This window comes from Grammomys surdaster, unplaced genomic scaffold, assembly GCF_004785775.1.
Source record: "Grammomys surdaster isolate TR1022 unplaced genomic scaffold, NIH_TR_1.0 214, whole genome shotgun sequence".
In the NCBI taxonomy this organism is placed as follows: Eukaryota; Metazoa; Chordata; class Mammalia; order Rodentia; family Muridae; genus Grammomys; species Grammomys surdaster.
In genome coordinates this window covers 4,895,998-4,911,104 of record NW_021604659.1, presented here as the reverse complement: position 1 = coordinate 4,911,104, position 15,107 = coordinate 4,895,998, and the positions used below count along the sequence as shown (strand labels likewise).

Here is a 15,107-nt window from a genome sequence, read left to right as displayed (position 1 = left end):
AGAGAGAGAGAGAGAGAGAGAGAGAGAGAGAGAGAGAGAGAGAGAGAAAGAGTAGATGGAAAGGCCCTAAGTGGGGAAAGGGAAAAATTCTAACAGAGGAAAAATTCTAGGTGGGGAAATTCTAAGCAGGGACAAAGGAAGGGGGAGATCAGATGGCTCCTAACGAACGAACGTCGAGTACATGATCACATGTTACAAAGTTTGTCGCAAGTTCACACCAAAACTCAAATCATAAATTGAAATAGAAGTTTACAACAGATAATGTTTACATGCATATCCATTAGAAGTAATTATCTCACTAAACATCCATCACCTGTCTATCTCCACAGGTTCACTGAAAGTTTAAAACTATAACTAAGAAATTAGTGAAGTTTTGTATAGATAAACCCAGGCAATATTTTCTCTTCTGTCCTAGTACCTATAATAAATCATGAGTTCCCTTTTAGTGACCTTTGGTTCATTATTTTACATCCACCTTGGAATGTGCTCTGAGCAGGAGAGAGTCTGGTTACTATCTAAGGGCAATTAACTGATGACACTCATGAGACTGGCAGAGTTTTCATTGCAGTTTTGACTATCAGAAAGGGACTTAATAGCAGTCCCACTATAAAAGAGCTTAATAATCATTGATATAATTTTAGGAATTCTTATAGGATCATCATTAAGACTTAAGAAGTTGTATATTTGTCTATATAGCATCACTACAAGACAGTACATCTTCATGGGTCTGCAGAGATGTGCTCCAAAGGGGAGTGCTATTGCTTAGTGATTGTTACGTACGTTTAATAATAATAATAATAATAATAGGAAAAGCATATTAATAGCAGGATCTTTCCTAAAATATGTCCTGCCACAGCCTTGCTGAATGGGACACACTTGTTGCAAATTATATAATAATCGGAGGCAAGCATTTCAGGATGATCAACTGCTAATTACTAGCTTGTCCTATTATGGCTCCTGACAGTTCCCCTTGCTCCACATCCTCACCAGTATGTGCTGTCACTTGATGTTTGATATTAGCCATTCTGACAGGTGTAAGATGGAACCTTAGAGTCATTTTGATTTGAATTTCCCTGATGGCTAAGGTTGGTGAACATTTCTTTAAGTGTTTCACGGCCATTAGAGATTCCTCTGTTGAGAATTCTGTTTAGCTCTGTACCTCATTTTTTAATTGGATTATTTGGTTTGTTGATATCTGATTTCTTGAGTTCTTTGAATATTTTGGAAATCATCACTCTATCAGATGTGGGCTTGGTAAAGATCTTTTTCCATTCTGTAGGCTGCTATTTTGTTCTATTGATGGTGTCCTTTGCCTTATAGAAGCTTTTCAGTTCCATGGGATGACATTTATTAATTGTTGGTCTTAGTGCATGAGCTACTGGAATTCTGCTCAGGAAGTTATTTCCTGTGCCAATGCATTCAAGGCTATTCCCTACTTTCTGTTCTATCAGGTTTAGTGTATCTGGATTTATGATAAGGTCTTTGATCCACTTGAACTTGAGTTTTGTGCAGGGTGATAGATATGGGTCTATTTGTATTCTTCTACAAGCCAATATCCAGTTAGACAAGCACTATTTGTTGAAGATGCTTTCTTTTTTCCATTATATAATTTTGACTTCTTTATCAAAAAAAGTCAAGTGCCCATAGGTGTGTGGATTTACTTCTGGGTCTTCAATTTGATTCCATTGATCAACTGTTTCTAATGCCAATACAATGTGGGTTTAATTACTATTGCTCTATAATACAGGGGTGGTGATGCCTCCAGAAGTTATTTTATTGTACAGGATTGTTTGAGCTATATAAATAATTGTTTTAGTTGCATAATAAATAAATAAATAAATAAACAAATAAATAAAAGATATTGCCTTTATGCCTTGTATCCCTGATCCCAAGATTTTTTTTTTTGTTATGAATGAGTATTGGATTTTGTCAAAGACTTTCCAGTATCAAATAAGATGATCCTAAGTTTTTTTTCTTTTAGTTTGTTTATATGGTAGATTACATTGATAGATTTTCATATGTTAAACCATCCCTGCATCTCTGGGATGATGCCTACTTGATCCTAGTGGATGATCTTTTTGGTGTATTCTTGGATTCTGTTTGCAAATATTTTATTGAGTAGATTTTTATCAATGTTCATGAGGGAAATTAGTCTGAAATTCTCTTTCTTCTTGAGCCTTTGTGTGGTTGAGGTGTAACTGTGACTGTGGCCCCATAAAATGGATTTGGCAGTGTTCCTTCTGTTTCTATTTTGTGGAATAGTTTTAGGAGTATTGGTATCAGTTCTTCTTTGAAAATCTGGTAGAATTCTTTGCTAAAACCATCTAGCCCTGGGCCTTTTGGGGGTGGGAGACTTTTAATGACTGCTTCTATTTCCTTAGAGGTTATAGGACTTTTCAGCTTGTTTACCTGATCTTGACTTAGCTTTGGTAAGTGGTATCTATCAAGAAAACCATCCATTTTTTTTAAAATTTTCCAATTCTGTGGAGTACAGACTTTTGAAGTGAGAGCTACTGATTCTTTGGATTTCCTCGGGTCTGTGGTTATGTCCCACTTTTCATTTGTTAATTTAGATATTTTTTCTCTTTTAGTTAGTTTGGATAAGGGATTATCTTGTTCATTTTCTTAAAGAAACAACTCTTTGTTTCATTGATTCTTTGTATTATTCTCTTTGTTTCTATTTTATTGATGACAGCCCTGCCGTTTACTCCACATGGGTATGTTTTGCTTCTTTTTGTTCTTGAGCTTTCAGGTGCTCTGATAAGTTGATAGCATAGGATCTCACTACTTTCTTTGAAGGCATTTAATGCTATGAATTTTCCTCTTAGCACTGATTTCATTGTGTTTTGTAAGTTTGGGCATGCTGTACATTAATTTTCATTGAATTCTAGAGAAATTCTTTAATTTCTTCTTTTATTTCTTTCTCGACCCAGTGATCATTGAGTAGAGAATTGTTCAGTTTCCATGAATTGTAGGCTTTCTGTTGTTTCTGTTGTTGAATTCCATCTTTTTTTTTTTTTGAGCTTGAGTAAGGCTTTATTAGAGTACTAAAGTTGAACCTTTTTTTTATTAGATATTTTATTTACACTTCAGATATTACCCCCTTACCCCATTCCTCCCTTCCTGCCCAGGAACTCCCTATTCAATCCCCCCTCCTCCTGCTTCTATGAGGATGTGCCCCCAGCTACCCCCCCATTCCCACCTCCCCACCCTCGAATTCCCCCACACATGACGTCCAGCCTTCATGGGACCAAGGATCTCCTCTCCCACCTATACCTGACAGGACCATCCTCCCTTGCATATATAGATGGAGTCATGGGTCCCTCCCTAAGTGCTCCCAGGCTGGTGGTTTAGACTCTGGGGGCTCTAGTTGATTGGTATTGTTGCTCTCCTCATGGGGCTGGAAACCCTTTCAACTCCTTCAGTCTTCACTCTAACTCCTCCATTGGGAACCCCATGATCAGTTCAATGGTCAGCTGTGAGCATTTGCCTCTGAATACGTCAGACTCTTGCAGACCTCCTAGGAGACAGCTATATCAGGCTCCTGTCAGCATGTACTTCCTGACATCCACATCAGCATCTACCTTTGGTGACTGCACATGGGATGGATACCCAGGTCTCCAGACAGCCCCTCCTTCAGTTTCGGTCCCACACTTTGTCTCCATATTTGCTCCCTTGAGTATTTTGTTGCTCCTTCTAAGAAGGACCAAAGCACCTTGACTTGGTCTTCATTCTTCATGAGCTTTATGTGGTTTATGAGTTGAATATTGGGTATTTCAAGCTTCTGGGCTAAAATTCAATAATCAGTGAGTGAATACAATGTGTGTTCTTTTGTGATTGGGTTACCTCACTCAAGATAATATTTTCTAGTTCCATCCATTTACCTAAGAATTTCTCAAATTCATTGTTTTTAATAGCTGAGTAATATTCCATTGTGTAAATGTACCACATTTTTTGTATCCATTCCTCTGTTGAAGAACATCTGGGTTCTTTCTAGCTATTATATTTATATTATATTTATATTATATTTCTGGCTACTATAAATAAAGCTGCTATGAGAATAGTGGAGCATATGTCCTTGTTATATGTTAGAGCATCTTCTGGGAATATGCCCAGGATTGGTATAGCTGGGTCCTCAGGTAATGATATGTCCAATTTTCTGAGGAACTGCCAGACTGATTTCCAGAATGGTTGCACCAGCTTGCAATCCCACCAACAATGGAGGAGTGTTTCTCTTTCTCCACATCCTCTCCAGCATCTGCTATCACCTGAGTTTTTGATCTTAAGTATACTATCATATCATCTGCAAATAGTGAAATTTTGACTGCTTCCTTTCCAATTTATATCCCTTTGACCTCCTTTTGTTGTCTAATTGCTCTGACTAGGATTTCCAGTACTATATTGAATAGGTAGGGAGAGAGTGGGCAGCCTTGTCTAGTCCCTGATCTTAGTGAGATTGCTTCAAGTTTCTCTCCATTTAGTTTGATGTTGGTTACTGGTTTGCTGTAAATTGCTTTTACTATGTTTAGGTATGGGCCTTGAATTCCTAATCTTTCCAAGACTTTTACCATGAAGGGAGGTTGAATTTTGTCAAATGCTTTCTCAGCATCTAGTGAAATGATCATATGATTTTTTTCTTTGAGTTTGTTTATATAGTGGATTATATTGATGGATCCAAAAGGGAATCCTTATACTCTGTAAGTGGGGTATAAACTAGTACAGGTACTTTGGAAATCAGTTTGGGAATTTCTCAAAACAAAAGAAAGAAAGAAAAAAAAAATAGAATTGCCATATGACCCAACTATAACATTTCTTTTTCATTATTATTTTTAAAAACAAAGTCTAACTCTGTAGCTCAGGCTGGCCTCAAACTCATGGGAAGACTCCACCTTTCTTAGCCTACCAAGCACTGAGATTAGAGGTGTGCACCCTCATGCTTGGCTGTTAGCCACTACCCTAAAAAATTTCTCTATCAATTACCACTTACCACTGACTTACCACTACCCCCAGGGAAGTTTCAAACCCCACATTATATAAGCTCTTTTTCTGATTCCAGTGATCCAAAGGTCCAAACTCTGAGCCAGTGCAGCTGTGCACTGGTTCTTCTGGAATCAATGTGAACTTTAGTTGCCATCCTAACCAGGCAGACTCCATCCCAGGATGTATGACCTTGACCCCAGGTTTTCCTTTGGCTGTGAGTAGAGCAGGCTATCTAAAAGGGAATATGGGTAAAGGAATGCTTAGGTTACCCATTGCCGTGTAAAACTGTCCCCCAAACACAGACATATGAAATAACTACCATTTTTAAAAAATTGTTTGAGTTTTCAAGTTATCTGGTCAGATCTGCTGTTTTAAGTCGAGCTTGCTGGCTGTGGCTTTGGTTTACTATGCACATGACTCCCTGGAAAGTCAGCTGAAGATGCCTCTCCTAGGATTGGCCCCCTTCCTTTAGCTGTCTCCAGAAATGAGTGAAGTGACCAGCTACACGTCCTTCGTCATCCAGCATGCTAGCCTGAGCTAATCCACATGATGTTCCAGGGTGCTCATGGAGGAAAGTTCCATGTGCCTGCTCTCACAGCCAAGATGAACCACAGGCCTGGAGCATAATGCCAATGGTGGGTAGGGTGGGGAGAAGAAGCCTAGCTGCTCACTGGGAGCATCTCAGGGTCACACTGTCAAGAGAATGATAGCTACTTCTGCAAATAACTCATCACAGTGTGGCTGTCTTGAAACAGGATGTAGATAAGGAAATTACCATAGGTTCTGGAGTGGACACAGTGGGGTAATTGCATAGGCTGCTTTGGGCAGCTCAAGGAAAATAAGAACAGAGGCTGGGTTGTAGACAATAGCCTTCAGTGGGCAGAGAAGGTGGCATTTATCTCCCTGTTTCCTTTTTCTTCCTCAGGTGGCTGGGCCCCTGTGAGGCTGGCAGGCAACCACGGGAACTGTGCAGGCCGTGTAGAACTCTTCTACCAGGGAGTCTGGGGGACTGTGTGTGATGACCTCTGGGACCTTCCAGAAGCAAACATCATCTGTAGGCAGCTGGGGTGTGGCTGGGCTGTTTCGGCCCTGAGCGAAGCTTACTTTGGACAAGGTTCTGGGAAGATTCTCCTTGACAATGTGCACTGCAAGGGGCATGAGGAGCACCTGGAGGAGTGCTCCCACCTTGGGTGGTTCTCCCACAACTGTGATCACAGTGAAGATGCCAGTGTTATCTGTTCAGGTGAGGCCCACTGCCCTTTAGGGCCTAGCTTCCGCTGTTCCAGGAGAATACCCTTCACACCTATGTCAGTTACTGTTCTTCCCACTGTAGCAAAATGCTAACAAAAGCAGAAGGAAGGAAGGAAGGAAGGAAGGAAGGAAGGAAGGAAGGAAGGAAGGAAGGGAGGAAGGAAGGAGAGAAGGGAGGGAGAGAGGGAGGGAGGGAGGGAGGAAGGATGGAAAGAAAGAAGAAAGGAAAGAAGAGTGTGCTTTGGGTCACAATTTGAGGACACACTCCACCATAGTGGTGGAAGTGTAAGCGAGCTTGTCTCACTGCCCCTGTAGTCCCAGATCAGACGGAGGTGGGGCTTGCTTTCCACATCCCCCCCTTTTATTCAGCCTGGAATCCTCACTCATCAAATTATAGTCTTTCATCCTCAGCTAACCGTCCTTGCAGATAGGTCCAGAGGTGGTTCCAATTCCAGTTAAGTTGACAGTGAAGATAAACTAATTATCACATTATGTGTAAAAATAACTATTGAACACGTGCCAGCACACCAGTCCCTCACAGAGACAGCATGTCAGTCCCTCACAGCTGATGTTTTCTTCTCTCACTTTTGTAGATGCTGAATACGGAATGGCCACACTATCAGGTAGGGAAGACGATGTTTATGTTTGTGGCTCACTGGAAGCTTGAGGAAGAGGTTCTGCTGAAAACTGGATTTGACATATGCTCTGAGGCAGTGGAGTAGCAGAATGACAAGATATAATCACCCAGTTATCCAAGAGGAGGGAAGACAGTGCCCTCAGAGTCAGCTGTCCTAGCCCCACTCCTCCTTTACTGTGCATCCTACACACAGGATAACTGATGTCTCGGTTGTTCAGTCAGGTTTGAGGTTTGCATAGACACAGTGGCCTATGGGTGGGTAGGATGTGGTTGAAATGTGAAATATGGCCAAGACACTTTCTTCCCAGCGGGGAAAGGCTAGTGAGACAAACGCTGTCCCACTGAGGCAATTCTCTTTCTACTCTCTTTCTACCTCTGCGTTTTACTCCTGGTACAGCCCTGGCTCACACAACTTTCATTGCTGTTGGTGTTCCTTCATCCTCCCTGGAGTTCCTATGCTCAGGCTCTCCCTCTCGTTAGACCTTTTGATAATATGCTCTTAGATAATTCTCAGTCAGAGACAGAGAAACAAACAGAGAGGGGGGGGGATTAGGAATAAAGCTGGTATCCCAAGGTCTGGAAAAGTTTCATTTACATCCTCCACTAGCTGTCAATCCTGCCAGTGAAAATAAATTGAACCAGAAGGATAATCTGCAGTGGATGATACTGAACCAAGAGTTGCTAGAGGGGAGATATTGGGAAACTTCTTCATCTTCAAGTCCTCTCAGCATCTCTTAGCAACGCTGGGCCAAAGAAAAGCTTAATGTGTGCGTGCGTGGGTGCGTGTGTGTGTGTGTGTGTGTGTGTGTGTGTGTTGTGCATGCAAATACACATATGTGTTGGCCACTGAGTCCCAGGAATCCACCTGTGTCTGCTTCCTTGGCACTAGGATTGCAAATGTGTACCACTAAACACAGCTTTTTGTGTGAGGGTTCTTGAGACTGAACTCAGGGTCCTGTGCTTGCCAGGTAATCACTTTACAATAGAGCCCTCAGTCTGGCCCCTGAAGTGGTGTGTCTCCTGATTTCTAAATCCTAAACTGTAATCCCTAGCCCCTTGGGTTACTGGAAGAGGTTTTAGGAGCTAGAATTTTATGTCTTTGATTGTTCTTAACAAATATTTTTTTCAATGCTGGAGTTTGAACCCAGAACCATATTCATGCTAGGCAAGTACTCTACCACTGAGCTATGTCTCCTGTTTTTAATGTCTTAGTTTTTAAAAAAAAATCTTAATTTTAAAATTATCTCATTTTTCTGGGGGTCAAGAGAGTAATACAGTGAAATCTAAGCAGGCTGTCTATATCAACATTGCTTGACTACTGTAGCACAAAGCCCTTTGATGCTCAAATCTCACCTCTAGAGACTGACTCAGGAGGCCTGGGGGTGGAGGGGCTGAGGGGCTGTGCCTGCCATGAGCTTCTCATGATTCTTGTATACAGACAGCTGTGCAGATCCATGCCACCTGTCATCCACATGTATTTTTGTGTTTGGCAGATCCTCCATTGGCTGTCATGGAAGGAGCAATGGATCCAGGTGAGAGAGAGCTCAGTTTGCTTGGATCTCCTCTTCCTTAGCACTCAAGCCTTGAAGGGATTGATTCTTTAATACCACTGCCTGGTATTCTGGTCTAGGTCACCCCACTAGAATTGTTCTCCATGAAGAGTCCCAAAGAAAAGGCCAATGTACTTAAGGATGTGATTTTATGCCCAATCAGTCAAAGAAGGAGTTTCAAACAGAGACATGGTACCACTTCTATATTCTCAAAGTCAGAGCACTGTGAGTGAAGGTTAGACCTGGCCATTCATGTAATGATATTGCCAGCCAGCACCCAGAGCCATTACTTCAGAAGGGGAGTCCACTATGAAGAGCATGCTTGCCTTCTCTGTCCTTGCCCTCTCCCCATCCCCACCTTCTCCACATTCGCTTCTTCATAAGCTCTTTTTTTCTAGCTTTGTCTATGCTTCTGGGTTCTAGAATCTCTAGTTGGATAGCACAGACTTAGCACCACTTAATGACAAAGAGCTAAATGATGTTAATGATGCCTGAAGTGTGTGGCTGTTCAGAACCAGACCCCGCACAGCCAGATAATCTGACTAGATACGAGTTATTTACACTGCCATTGAACTGAGTGCTGGAGTGGACATACAGACTACCAGGTTGAAAAAACAAAAACCAGACAGGCAGACGGGTGGACTGACGGATGTGAAATGCTATCATTAATGGAGAGGTATATGACTCAGGCCAACTGCTTTCTACCCAATAGTAGATATTTACCAGCATCATTTTAAGAAATGATGGTTGGGTGGGTCAGCCATTGTCATCATCACATACATACATAGGAGTCCCACACAGGTTCACTCTCAACTGGGAACAGTGAAGCAGTGCATTACTCATTGGTTGTGTGAGATCGTGAGATATTCATGGGCAGAATGTGGCTGACAATGAATAATAGAATCCACAACTAAGGAATAATGAGAGGGAAAGGTCTTAACAATATTCATCTTTCCAGCAGAGGACTACAAGTCTCCATAAAGATGAGAGCTGTTTCAAACTTCAGACACATGTATGCTAATAGCTTACATTTGAAAGATATTTTAAACCATTTTATAACTTCAATACATCCCAAGGCACATCCACAAAGTAATGACAGTAAAACCTCTTTTTGAAAACAATGAAAAGGAAAAAAGGTGTAAATTATAAAATTAGTAAACCGAACAATGCAAACTAAAGCTTTAAAGTGCCTTTTCTTAGAAGTTTATACAATGGGTATATTGTAGTTGTACCATATCCATCCTCCTCCACCCTTCTAACTGCTCCTATGGTCCCCCAATTCACATCTAAAATTTAGTCAATGTCCCTATCTATCTATCTATCTATCTATCTATCTATCTATCTATCTATCTATCTATCATACATCCATACATCCATATATCTATCTATCTGAGCCCAGTTAGTGTTTTCTATGTGCACAAGGGTTTAGGACTGATCACTAAAGGAAGGACAACCTATCAGGAGCCTCATCCCTAAATAAAATTGACTGTTCCCCAGGAGCCATTGACTGCCTATAGCTCTTCAGCTAGGAGCGGGTACTCCCGTGAGCTCTTCTTCCACCCACATTGGCATGTTGACTGGTTTACTTGTGCAGTTTTGTTGTCACAACCTCTTTCTCCTAGAAAAAACTCGGTGTGGTGGAGTCCTTACCAATGCACCTGGAAAAATTAAGAATCCCCCAATGAACGAAATGCATGACAACATAACCTGTGTGTGGGAAATCAGAGCGAATACCTCTGATCATATACGGCTGGCATTTCCATCTCTTGAGTAAGTGATGCTGTATAAGCATACAGTGCAGTTCAGTGTTTTAACTGTTCATCCCTACTCTGATCCTCATATGCAAAAGAGTCCTTCGTGCTTTTTAAATGTTTTATTTTGAAGACAAAAGGAAGTTTCAAAAATAATACATGGCCTGTATGCCCCTCACAAGAATCTCTAAGTGGTAGAACATTATCAAAGTCAACAAATTGATATTGGGGTGTTACTGGTAAGTGAACCAAAACCTGTACTCAACTCTCAACAAATTTTACATGCAATTATTTGTGTGATGGTGGGGGTGGGAAGTTCTGCACAGTTTAACCCTGTGAATGGCATCACAAAATCACTGCTCTATTCCAGGTACATCACACAAAGGAATTACCCTTTCACTTTTGTCTCCTCGGATTGCCCATCTCTGTTCCTTAACTATGGTTTATTCTTCACCTCTGTATGTTGCCATTCCAACAATGTTCTGTGAATGTTCTGTGAAACTACATGCAGCATGTAGTTTGGGGGGTTGACTTTCTTTTACTCATCACAATATCTCTAAGATCCCTAAGATTCAGGTTGCTGTAGCACACAGGGATTGTTGCTGTTGACTGTGGAAAAGGATTTCATTAATATGGCTGTGCCAGAGTTGGTCAATCCTTTCCCTTTTGAGAAACATCTGGCTCGTCACTAGTCTTCAACTGTTGCAAATGAAGCTTCTGGGAACATCCAGATAAGTTCATTCTTCTGAGCTGAATACCCAAGAGTGTGACTGCTAAGTTGTATTGTAAGCACACAGTTAGCTTCTTAGAACAGATAGGCTTTTCCAGGGTGACTGCCATGTCATCTTCCCACCAGCAACACACATGACCCGGCTTCTCCAAGCCCTAGGTAGTATGTAGGATTTTGAACTACCTCTTTTTATACAAGCTTGTATATATAGATATCTCTTTATCTTTGCTGCTGCCAGAGTGATTGTGAATTCTGTAGCTTTTACAGTTTCTTTTTTACAGTTTTACTTTTTATACATACACTATATGTATAAGGAAATATGCATGCTTTTTTGCATGTTGGTGAATTTTTCCAAGATATATCGCTTTATTTTTTAATGTACTATTTCATATACTATTTGAAAATTTTATATATGTATACAATATATTTTGGTCATATTCACAGTTCCATGCATTTTTAATTCAAAAGAAATTCACTTTACAGGCTTTGGATAGGAGAGACAAAGAGAGAGGGACACACACACACCACACACACACACACACACACTTTGTGTATTCTGGCTATCTGGTAGAAGATACAGATCTAAGGAAATTTAAGGTTTTAGTATTGCAAGTGCATAAAGATGAAGTTATTCATAGATTAAAGTTATACTAAAAATAACTCCAAGAAACCCCCACATTATTTATGCATCTTGAATTGTGCTTAACTTAAGGATGGTTTGAAATGGATAGCTGTTGGGCTGGTGACAGGGCATCGTCTGCTTTGAGCACTGGTGACAGATACACGAAAATTCACAGAGAAACACTGCAGCTGACAAGGCCAGATGGCTTTCACTAACCCAATGGGACAAGTCTGTAGCCCACGTCCCTATAGACAGGCTAGCTGTCAAAGCTTGTCTCTGTGGGAAGTGGGGTGGATTTGAACCTAGAGCTATTCTATTACCAGGCCCACAAACAACCAGACCCTATTGCTGATTTTAGACTTTTTCTCTCAAACATCACATAGTGAAATGACCTTGATTAGCTGTTGGCCCAAGACTATGCAGTACCCTGTGGTCACAGCAGCTCCCAGGTCCTGAACAGGGTCCTCTAGAGTCAGTGTTCTTCCTCTTCCATCTGCTAAAAGTCCCATTCCTTTCAGACAATATTTTTCAGAGGAAAATTACAGGATAAAGTGATCATACTGTGTCTACATCACAGACAGGCTTTGGGCTTGTCCCCGGCATTTTTACTTCTGTAACATAAAACAGGACTCACAAAATACCTCCTAACCTTGTGATGAAGAGACTAAGAGGTATTCATGATATTTGCTTCCCTAGCCTCGACTGCACCAATGAGTATTTTGAAATCCTGGATGGCCCTCCATCCTCCACGAAGTCCCTGGGGAAACCCTGCCGAGGGTTGCATGTCACCTTTGCATGCCACTCCAACTCAATGACCCTTGTGTACTTCCGAGGCGAGAACAACATCGGGAAAAACTTCATGGCTTATTATTATTTTGAAGCCAAAGGTAAGAAGATGGTGTGGAGTCACAGCTCTGCACTTCCTGGTGATGTGCCATCATTTGTTCTGTAATCTTGGACAAGACTCTTCACTGATGGGCAATCTGTCATGAGGATTCATACAACAGAAGCTGGGCCATTAGGGAGTCATTTCTGATAACACCCTGACTCTAGTCCTAGATGAGTGTTATAGACAGAGAAAGGAAACACATTCACTCTAGGACCTCTCAGGCTTGTACATACCGATAAGGAGGTCAAGATTAATATACAAGACAAAATTAGAGGATAAATGGAATATATACTAAGTTAAAGCAAACCAATAAAATAGTGTGTGTACTAGAATGTGCTGCAGAGACACATGTGCACATCGAAAGGGGACAGTAGAAAAGACAGGGCCACTATAGACTACAAACACCAGGGAAAACACCAGGGGAGATCCATTTTGATTTTGCCTGAGACACTAGGTAAGCTGTTCATAGAGAAACAGCAAGAGAACTCATGAGGCGTAAGATCAGTGTTGGAAATGAGATGCAATGCATGCTGGGAAGGCAAAAGCTAAGCCAAGGGTCTCTGTTAAAGCACAGTGTGCACAAGTTAGTAAGATCAATTAAAACAATGTGAGCCCAATACTCACAATAACATCCGTCTGCTAGCACAGATAAGCTCCTTGAATGTGTTATACTTGCACAAACCCATGGATCGTCTCTTTTTACAAGGGGAAACGGAGGCCTCAGAGGTTCAGTAATTACCTGGGGTTCTACACTACTCTCTACCTATAAATACCAGTCAGGCCTCATATCTGTTTTGTCTAAGATGGTGTTAATAAAGTCTCCAGGGCCTTTAGTAAGCGATGGGCTAACTCACTGAGAAAGCTGTAAGACAGAGGAAATGCTCTGTACCAAACAATGGGTCAAATATGTCTTCATAATCGGGATGATATATCTGTTGATCGTAGCTTTCTTGTTTTTGCAGAGATGACAACAAAGACCCCGTATCTGATCAGTGAGTCAACTCTCAAGTCACTGCATGCCATTTTTGGTTCATGTTTCTTCTTCTACCCTTACTCTTGATGATTTATTTTTGAGATGGGGTCTTACTAAGCACCCCTGGATGTCCTGAAACTCACTGTATAGACCAGGCTGGCCTCAAACTCACAGAGATCCACCAGCCTCTGTTTCCTGAGTACACTGCAATGCCCAGCCTTCCTGGTGATTTACTGTCAACCTTTGCTCCCACTCTCCTGTTTCCCAGTTCTTAGTTCAAGTCTCAGATGACAGAGACAATCTGTCTGCAGGGTTTCTGCATGAACCTAATGCCTAGTCACATTGGAACCAAGTTACATTTACTCAACCACCAGGTCACTTTGTGTTGATAATTGTCTATTTAATTTTTGAATTCCTTGTTTTTAACCAATGTAAGACATACTTAATTAGATATTCCACTTCAAAAAGTTAATACAGCAGAAGCATATCAGTTATCTTCCTTGTTTAAAAAACAATTACAAAATACCTGACAAAAGCAACTTAAGGAAAGAAGGTTCATTTTGGCTCACAGTTTGAAATGCAACCTACCATGCCTGGGAAGGCACACAGTGGCTCTGGTTGTGGTGAGTAAAGCTCAAATGGCATCCACAGTCAGGAAGCAGAGAAAGGTTAATACAGGTGTTCTGCTCACTTTCTGCTTTTTAATCGGCCTGGGACCATACCTATGCAAAGACCATGCCCACACATAGGATGTGCCTTCTCACTTCAGTTGAAGCTCTATGTCAATGGCCTCACAGATTCTCCCAGAGGTTTGCCTCCTAGAAATAATAAAGATCAGAGCAGAAATTGATAAAATAGAAGTAAATAAAACAATACAAAGAATCAACAGATCTAAGAGCTGGTTCTTCAAGATGATAAATAAAATCAATAGACCCTTGGCTTAACTAACCAAAAGAAAGCAGATTATCCAAATTAATAGAATTAGAAATGAACATGGAACCATTATGACAAAGAACAATGACATTCAGAATAATATAGGGAAGTACATTTTTAAAAACCTATTATGATAAAAAAACTTATATTTTAAAAAATTCCATGAAGATAAAATTATAAAAGAAATGAACACGCAGCCCTCTGCTGTATATTTGCCAGGGACCTCAGACCATCCTACGTATGTTGCCTGGTTGGTGGCTCAGTCTCTGGGAGGCCTCAGGGGTCCGAGTTAGTTGAGAGAAAAGCCGGAAAAATCCTAAGCGGGGCAAGGGGAATTCACAAGCCTCTCTTTGTCCTGAGCATTTATACATCTTTAAGAATATATGATCACATGGTAAAAAGTTCATCACAAGTTTACACATAAATTCAAATCATAATTGAATAAGAATTTTACAACAGAGAATGTTTACATGCATATCCATTAGGAGTAATTATCTGGCTAAACATTCATCACCTGTCACAGCTCCACAGGTTCATAGAAAGTTTAAAACCATAACTAAGTTATAAGTGAAGTTCTGTATAGATAAAACAAGTTAATATTTTATCTTCTGCCAAAGCACCTGTAATAGATTGTAGTTCCCTTTTTATGACCTTTTACAACTTCTTGGGATGTGCTCTGAGTAGTAGAAAGTCTGGTTACTATCTAGAGGCAGTTAATAGTGACACATGGGAGACTGACAGTTCTCATTTTGCAGTTTTGATGATCAGAAAGGACCTAATAGCAGTACCAC

At 40.8% G+C, this 15,107-nt stretch overlaps 1 protein-coding gene across 1 annotated transcript in view; it reads left to right on the top strand.

The window, feature by feature from the left end:
- Nucleotides 1-15,107, top strand: part of LOC114625248 (putative DMBT1-like protein) — a 68,278-nt gene that overhangs the window by 36,521 nt on the left and 16,650 nt on the right. Inside the window, exons 8-13 of the mRNA XM_028772537.1 lie at nt 5,906-6,223; nt 6,825-6,854; nt 8,362-8,400; nt 10,041-10,188; nt 12,218-12,408; nt 13,373-13,402. Coding sequence (XP_028628370.1) covers nt 5,906-6,223; nt 6,825-6,854; nt 8,362-8,400; nt 10,041-10,188; nt 12,218-12,408; nt 13,373-13,402 — 756 coding nt within the window. The remainder of the gene's footprint in view (nt 1-5,905; nt 6,224-6,824; nt 6,855-8,361; nt 8,401-10,040; nt 10,189-12,217; nt 12,409-13,372; nt 13,403-15,107) is intronic.